Source organism: Pan troglodytes, chromosome 7 (genome assembly GCF_028858775.2).
Source record: "Pan troglodytes isolate AG18354 chromosome 7, NHGRI_mPanTro3-v2.0_pri, whole genome shotgun sequence".
NCBI classification, from domain to species: domain Eukaryota; kingdom Metazoa; phylum Chordata; class Mammalia; order Primates; family Hominidae; genus Pan; species Pan troglodytes.
In genome coordinates this window covers 83,500,803-83,510,189 of record NC_072405.2, presented here as the reverse complement: position 1 = coordinate 83,510,189, position 9,387 = coordinate 83,500,803, and the positions used below count along the sequence as shown (strand labels likewise).

General features: G+C 34.7%; 1 protein-coding gene across 2 annotated transcripts in view; it reads right to left on the bottom strand.

Moving 5' to 3' along the window:
- Nucleotides 1-2,462: 2,462 nt before the first annotated feature.
- PI15 (peptidase inhibitor 15) overlaps nt 2,463-9,387 on the bottom strand; it is a 30,550-nt gene continuing 23,625 nt past the window's right edge. For both annotated transcript variants that reach the window (XM_009455528.5, XM_001166363.8), the window contains exon 6: nt 2,463-8,378. In XM_009455528.5, the coding sequence (XP_009453803.1) occupies nt 8,243-8,378 (136 nt within the window). In that variant the 3' untranslated portion in view covers nt 2,463-8,242. The remainder of the gene's footprint in view (nt 8,379-9,387) is intronic.

Here is a 9,387-nt window from a genome sequence, read left to right as displayed (position 1 = left end):
TTATGGACTGCATAATATTCATATATTGATATCCTGACCCCCCAGTGTGATGATATTAGGGGGCTCACCTTTGAGAGGTAATTAGGTTGTGAGGGTGGGGCTCTTATAAATGGAACTAGCATCCTTATAAAAGAAACCTCAGAGAGCTGGTACACTCTCTTTCTGCCACATGAGGATACGAGGAGAAGCCAGGAGTCTGCAACCCGGAAAAGAACTCTCTGTAGCCTCATCAGGCTGGCATCTGATATCAGACTTCTAAGCTCCGGAACTGTGAGAAATAAATGTCTGTAGTTTATAAGCCAATCAGTCTGTGATACTTTATTATAGCAGCCCAAACAAAGGAAGGCAATGTATTATCTCATGTGGGCATACTCCTCAGCCAACCCGTTTCTGATTGACCTTTGTTTCTGGCCTTTTGCTATTGAAACTGACCCAGTAGTCCCAAAGACGGTTTTTTGTTGTTGTTGTTGTTGCTGCTGCTGTTGTTTTTGTTTTTGATAAACATAGAGATTGACCCTTCTGGTCTTAAAGCTTGAAACTCACCAGATTCAGACAATGAGAAGCCAGGCCCTTCATTCATTATGATTTCTTCTTTACCTCTCCAGAGTTCCTGTTTTCCCATACATGGTGACATTTCCTCCCTGCTATATAAACCCCTAATTTTAGTCAGAGAGGGAGATGAATCTGAGACTGATCTCTCATCTTGTCCACTGCAAAGCCTTCTTCCTTGGCAATAATCATTGTCTCAGTGACTGGCTTTCTATGCTGAGAGCAGCAGGAGCTAGACTGAACCCCTGATGTTTCGCTAACACTATTACAAATAGTTACAAATCATACTATAATGATTCACACTGTACACATGTCATTTCGTATTTTGCCAGTGTATTTCTGCAATGGATGTGTAGAAGAGGAATTGCTGAGTTAAAGGGTAAATGCATACACAATTTTGCAGGATACTGACAGATTCTAGAGCTTGTAGAATTTTCACATACCTTTTAGTTTTTAGAATAAAGTATAGTTATACCATTTTCATGTGCATGTTTTCAGAAAAAAATCATTTTTGAGATAATTAACTACATTGTTCAATGTATTATGTAAAAAGTCACAGAATGAATTTCTGTCTGCACCTAAGTTTGGTAAAATCCATGTGTTCCTTCATAAGCTGGCATGTTCCCTTCAATTATTAGGCTGTCAATGAAGGAAACATGCCAGGATTTCATTTTTCCTTCATCAAAGGAGAGAGTTGAGGTCACAGATATTCAACTGAGGATGTGTGCCACCTCTCCACTTTGCTAAGACAGGACCAGACAGGACCAATCACTCCTGCAAAGTGTAAGCACGGCACAGGAGAGAGTCAGTGCTTCCTGGGACCACAGTGCCAAGGTTACTGTCTCAGAAGGACCTAGGGCAGAGTCAAGTGACAGCAGGAATAGGCTTTGCTTACAAGAGTACAGTATGCTGTATCTGGGAAAGCCAGTGTCTGCCTTGTCAGGGGGCATCGCCTCTCATAATTAGCACAGGCTAATTAGTGCTCAACAGTGGGTAAGACTGAATGGGGTCATCACCCCCCGCCCCATTTCTTCACCTTCAGAGATGTCCCAGAATAGAAGGGTGAGATTTTGCTAGCATCAGTCAGGCCTCTGTGGGGCTAGAAATTGCAACACACACCTCACACACCTGCACACGCATGCATGCACATACACACGCACAGATCAGTGAATGGAACCCCACCTCCTCTGGAGATGACAGAACTTCCCAAAATTGTGAGTGGAAAACCAGAGGCTTCAAACAGGAGGAAGTGAAGTGAGCAAGGACAACTAGCAAGAGAAAGAGAAGCTGAGAGACAGCTACAGGGTTGTGGGGGAGATGCTCTTTGAAAAGGCTTCAGTTAGTGAGGCTCTCTCTATGGTAAGGAAAAATTTAAATGAAGTCTTAGATTCTGGTCTTTCTCAACTGGCCTGTGAGATCAACCATCTCATTAGAGATGAAGGAGTTACCCCTCTACAAGGAAGAGCCACCCTGGGAGTCTCCAGCCTTGGGCAGACTAGTGGCCTGAGATGGTGCCTCTCCTTTAAAAAGGCTTAGAAGCCCTCTAGGAAGAAACAAAAAATATTCATGGTCAACTGCGGCAGTTTTCCTTAGTCAGAACTTCTTGATGGTGTTCTTTTGCTCTCCCTCCATGGAAATATCTTTTATAATGATACCTCAAAATATTTTGGGGGATTTAGTGGCAAAAGAAGGAAAGAAGGAGGGCAGAAAATAGAAAAGGGAAGGAAGAAAGGAAAATAGAGGAGTTGGTGTTCAGTGATGCGTTAAAGATACAATCATTGTTGCTTTAGAAAAGTGATTTATCTCTCATCAAAACTGGTAGGTGGTCCCACAGGCCAGTTCGTCTAGTGTCTAATCTACTTTAAAACTATGAAAAAAAGGAAACAATTAGATATACTTCGAAAACAACACAATTAATTATACTCTTTTATTGAAAGAAAAAACAATACAATGGACTTTAAAAAGCTACATTTGTTATGGTTCATAAGGACAGAGGTTTACACAGGTTTTATATATGTACACACTCACAATACTATATCACAACATCAGAGGCACCTTTTTTGCCACAGAATTAGGTAATGAATAAAACTTCTCCAAATTAATCTGTTTAAAAAATATCTAAAATGATACAGTATATTTGAGGATTATATAAATATGTGAGACATATTTAGATATTTTTTAAAAATAGTGTTTATATATATGCATCACAATCTTCTCTAATTCTCAAAATATTATGGCACCAAAATTCTGTTTGTCAAATAAAACACAAGATGCTGTAATATGTATCCAAGCACCAGCTTAGCACAGTATTTAATTCTCCCCCAAACTGAAAGACTGCTAACAGGTACAAACTGAACTGAATATTTCAAACAACCATTGAAATAATTTAGGCCCTCAAATTTTTTTTTTTATTAGCTGATTGTTTTTAGAGAAAAAAGAGGGAGCTAAACCATTTAGATTAATGTTGCTCTGTGTGATAGAATCAATCCTAGGGCTCAGAGAAGAATATTCCTAGGCACTGGAGAAGGTGAGAGGAATAAGTAAGTCCATTTTATGTATACTACAGGTTGGAGTTTTGCATGTGATTTAGTTCATAGAAAAGGTTCTACTGCTTTAAAATAAGTTTGAAAATATCAATTTGGAAAGTGCTTCAAGGTAAATCTTCCTTGATTATGCTAACATAATTTAAGAAATCTGTCAAAACAGATTACAAAAGAGATTACACCCAGTCAATTATATATCTAAACTGAAGGTTTAGGATATTATCTATAATAGTTACACATGATATAATCCTAAGCTTTTGCATACATTTTTAAATCTAGAAAGACTTTGAATGGAATAATACATTAGTTCAATAATATGACCAAATAACACTAACAAATGATAGGACAATAATTAAAGGTGGAGAAATAATCCTTTTATATATGAAATTGATTATTTTTCTATATATTTTTATCTTATGAACTGTGCTAAATAAAAATAAATGATCACTTCTGAAAGTGAGACAATTATACCTCTGTTAATTAATTGTAATTCTAATTGTGTTTATAAAGCTAACTAAATTTAAAAATATATTTTACCAATACCTAATTCAGAAAAAAAAAAAAGCACTTTAATAAGTGCCTCAGAACTGGAAAATCATGGAAAACATTACTAGGAAAGTGGGTGCCAGAATATATTAACTCTTTTTTCCTCTTAGATACATGTTAATATTATCAAACATTTTAGGTGCTGTCAGATGTAGGAAACATATGAGAATTCTAATATTGCACCACAAATTTTTATGGAACAGAAATGGCTTTTGCTGTAGGTCAAGTAGCCATTAAGAATTTGTCTTCATAACCACCAGAGGGCGCCAGTGCCTGCAATATTATTAGCTGTAGAAGTAATCTAACCAGTTTAGGTGATATTTGACTTTGGACATTGCCAAGCTATAAAAAGATTTTAAAAAGAAAATAACTCCCAAAGAAATATATTTACACTCTGTAACACCTAAATAATGTTGGACTGTTGAATTAAAACAACAGAGTTAACTTGCCTGTTTTTGGTAAAGATTAATTTAACATAGGATTGTATTGATATTTCTGAATCAGGAATCGAATGGATAACACTAAATGTAGCAATGAATAAAAGGAGCATTACTAAAGCCATCAACACTAACAATTCATTTAGCACCATACATTTAGCACCAGAATAGATACTGACAGTTCACACTGAATAAAAAAACTTTAATTGCTAAGAAACTTCAAAACTTATAGCAAGGATATGTGGTAATTGTAATGTGTTTTCAGCACCATTAATCAGTGAAGTGTTAAATCTTCTAAGTTTTTGACTGGTCTCCCATAAGTCAAATTTAAACAATAACATAATTTTAAAAATTATTTTGCATGTGTTCAAATAATTGGATGTGATTATACGTTTCACCAGCATAAATAATGACAAATTTTTATGAAACATAAAAGCAAAGATAATGTTAGACATTAAGACAAATGTAACTTTATCCTTCCTAAACACTTTGGTAGGTAAGAGCTTCCATCTATGTCAACATTTGCATCCTTCGATACTGCAGAGCCTGGGTATATGGCTACACAGGAAGAACCTACACCAAAGTCTAAGCATTATTTTTCCTTCATAGACCCATTCAAATTATGTTTAGCTTGTGCATGTATTTGATAAGCATGGCATCAACACAAAACACTTAAACTGGCTTAAATATGTATTAGATTTAATTATGCAGATAAGTTGGTTTCACATAGGTATATATTATGAGAAAAATTTCTGTTGTTTCAATTCAAATATTCTGTGTAAATTGAACTTACGCCAGTGTTTGGTCAACTCTGTGCTAAAGCTGCATGGAACTTTCAAATGAATGTTTTCATAAACTTTTCAAATGAATGTTATGGCGCTGCCAAATGAAATTTGTAGGGCAACTCTGCTGCGTGATGGGCCACAGAAGGGATGATGCTTAGACAACTGAACAGAAGCAATAACAATAATAACAATAATGGCTTCATCCACATTTTTTGAGCAAACGTATCTATCATAACCAGAAACATTAAGACTGTGTCTACACAACTCACAGATAATTCTATAATGAAATCCATCAGTTTAATTCTAAAATTATAATTTTTCAGTCTTTTGATGATATGGAAGCCCCAAAACCTATATTGTGAGAATATTAAAATTTTTCTACTGGTCATATAAAAAAATTAACACCACAGAGAGGATCAATGCTGTGGAATATGTATGCCAATTACTTTTTTTTAGAATGACACCTTTCCACATGAAAACCTTAATACTGACAATTTAAAGCTGCTTTTATGAAACAGCTTATACCCAGACCATTTCTGCCTCTGGCAATTACAGTAAGAAATAGCTATCCTAGCACCATTGTTGCATGCTGTGAAAAATATGGCAGGCTGTGTTGATACCAGCAAACTTTCATTTGCTTTAGCCTGGAAAATAAAATATTTTCCATGGCCACTTTATATTATTAACTTTAAAAAATAGAGTTAGAATAACAAATATACCCGTTATATTTTCAGCTGAGTTGTTAAATTATAAATAAACTTGTAGTTTTTGTCATGGTTTGGAAAGGACTATTGCCTAAGTGTGTAAACCCTAGTCTTAATCTGATATATTTGATGACTTATCTGGATTTTTGATATAATCACAGCTTTATATTTAAGACATTTTTGTCTTAAGCATGGAAAGGTGGGATTTCTGTAAATTGTTGCCATTTTTGGCTTCTTAGTTAATTCTAAAAATCCATTCATATAAGCATTTATTAAACATTTATTATGTTACAGCCACCATTTAAGAAGCTGGGATAAATACAAAGAATTAAACAGAGTTCCTGCCAAAGAGGGGCTCATGAAAAATTTAATTTAATCTCAAATAAGTGTTTTATATTATTAATGATAATTTTAATATTCATAAATTTTTATTAATCTGGTAAATTTACCTTCATAAGAACCCCTGTGAAATATGTAGCAAATATTATTCTTCCTTAGAACTGAAAAGTGAACTCACAGAAGCAATTCAGCAACAAAATTGGAACTTAGTGTAGCCATCTTCTGTTTAATAGTACTTATTGCTGTTCCTGTAGAATGAATATAGTAAAATTGAAGAAGGAAAAACTTTCTAGATAAATCAAGCCAATATTCCATGAATAAGCTTCCCTTTCAATGGTTTAGATATATTAGAAAAAAGTTGGATTAAGACCTAAATAATGTAATTACTTCTATTCTCCATTTTAATCTCCAAAAATATTTATTTTTAGTAGTGTCTACATATGTGCCCACAAAGGCAGAGTAGTATGATATCAAAGCATGTGGTCACCATATTCAATTTATAAGGATAATTGGGCTAGTCATTCATTAACAAGTAGACTCAATCTCCAGATGGTGAGTTTCTTTACCATTGAATGGATTTAACGATCTGTCATCTTTCAAAGTATCCAAATGTGTATAAGAAACTGCAAACGTGTATGGAATTTTAAACAAGTAGCTTCCTTCTGTAATTTGCACTCTGGAACTAACCATATTTAATTGTTCTATAATTCTATGGGAGCATTACACAACCTGAATAAAACACACACACGTACTTGAAATGCAGTATGTTAAATATCTGGACCAAGATGTTGTATTCTCCTCTCTGAAAGAGATTTCATGATAGGAAAATGTTGCATTTCCCAACTACATGAGTAAAATTTTCATAGTGACTTTGAATGGATTTCCATAATCAAACTCAATGAAGAACTGAAAATGTTTCTTCTACAGAAACACAGAAATAAAGTTGGTAACTAGCCCTTAGAAAAGCATCTGAAGAAGGCTACTTTAACAAAATCATGACTGTGTGTGGTGTGCACGAAGGATCTTTCGTACAATACTCAAAGACCCAAGATGATAAGTAGATTGATTCAATGACAGGCTAAACAACAAAGAGATAGAGGTGTCCTCAGCACCTCCACATCTCTTTTTGGAATCCTTTGTCTCCTGCTGAGAGGCCTCAAGATGTACTAGACTCTAAGGATAGCCCATTCTGAAGCTCTCCATCTGGTAGTTAGGCGCAATTACACTTTTCATACCTGTCCACTAAATTTTATTTCTCTTAGACTTCATTGGTTTTCTGAGGGTCTTACTTTCTGTTTTCCAAAGTCACAGCTGTACGATCTGCTCCAGAAATCTTGGCATTTGTTAATTCTTTCCTTCCCCTTCTCATTCCAAGCACTGTAACTAAATTCCCATGAGAAGCAGAAGCTTTATGTATATATTGCACAGCATGGCTTATTACTTGCTCCACCTACAGGTAAATACTGCTGTGTCTGCTCCCTTCAAAAATAATTTTATAGCAAAATCACTAGTCTGCATTATTTCCTGAATACTTTTGTGAGCTTCTTGAGGGCAGGAACCATGTCTAATTATCTCTGCATTATTAGAATATAACTAGCAGAGTGCCTTGCATGTAGTAAGCACTCAACTCATGACGACCGAATGAATAAAATGAGACTAAGCGGAAGGAATGATTTGAGAACTTATATAAGATATAAGTTGGCATTATCCTTTGGTGGACTCAAATAAGAAAAAATATCTCCAGGGTGAAATTCGTGGTTGCTTAATTGAATTATTATTTCCAGATATCACTAAGTGTTATTTTACAAATTATCATTTCATGGGTATTATAGAAATGGGTGTTAAGAAGTCCCATCACCTCGTATATAATTGAGAATAGTTTTTTAAAAATTTCCCTCAAGTTGACTACTGAATCATATTATCATCTACGTGTTACATCACATATTATATGTTTGTGTGCATATATAAATCCATACACATACATATGTATATGTATACATACACACACTTAAAGGTCAAATATATATTTATTCCTTAGGAACATAATGATATAATTCCTTTGGAATGTAAGTTTTAGGATTGGATGCATCAACTATGTCATCATTACATATACAATATCTTAATTTAGGCTTAGAGGTCAGAAAATAGAAATTGATGTTTCAAATATTTCAAAGGATTAAACAAACATGCTAGACAAACACTAATTTATACAAAGGAATACTAAGAGGAAAACAAGATTAGCACAAAATATGTATAATATGTGCAAAATTCTCTCTCCATATATATATACATGCCCATGTTCCCAGAAATCATTATATTTCCTGGAGGAAAAGGTAAACTTATTTAAACCAGTACAGGTAGTTTGACGTAACTCCTGGAAAACACAGATTGTCAGTACAAGATCCCCCATAACTTGGAGGACAAGATGAACATGGTACCCCTACTTTATATGGTGCTTCTCCAATCCAATTGCCCCTAGAAGGGAAAACAAAAAAGATAGCATTAGTGCAACCCACCCATTTTTTAAAAGTAGATTGTCCTTAAGCCATATGTTCACAAGTATTGACATGTGATGATCCGTTTGAGAAGTTGCTTTAGAAAGTCACTGAAAGTTATAATCATTTCTTATTTCAATAGTAACTTATTCTGTATATCTTGCTTTTGAAAACTATTCTGAGTATTATACAAAAAATTAGCTGGGCGTGGTGGCGGGTGCCTCTAGTCCCAGCTGCTGGGGAGGCTGAGGCAGAAGAATGGCGTGAACCCAGGAGGTGGAGCTTGCACTGAGCTGAGATGGCACCACTGCACTCCAGCCTGGGTGACAGAGCGAGACTCCGTCTCTCTCTCTCTCTCTCTCTCTCTATATATATTTATATATATAGTATATATATTTATATATTCTTAGTATTGTTGATGCTATGTTAATTTACAGATAAGAAGTGAATGCCTACAACGCCTGATGATACAGAGCCCTGGGACACCAGGGTCATTCCACTCAAATCTCTCTCCTTCTACAGCAGATTTCTGGAGCACATACTCAGGCCATATTCCCTTAAACTTACTCCTTTTAAACTCACACTAATGCTCATCTGAGGATGATTAAAAAAACAAACTAATATTTTCTGGGAGGCTTAAAAATAATGAAATGAGTAACAAGTTATCATATACACAAAATATAAGTTATCATAAATAAAAGGAGATTTGCTTCTGCAAAGTATTTTAGCTTCCCAATCTTCATAAAATGAGATGTTAAAAACTTCATATATGGTATAATGGTATAAACCAATATACCATTATTCTCATAAGAGAATAATGTCTCTCAGGAACAATTAAAGGTGATTTCAAAAGTTTTATTTCATATGCAAATTCATAGCTACTAATTGTTTTAAATTAGTGCTATTAGATTTTTGATAATACTGAACCCATTTAATTGAATTACTTTGTGTTGTCAATATTTTTCCTTCACTGTGTTGATGGCCATTAT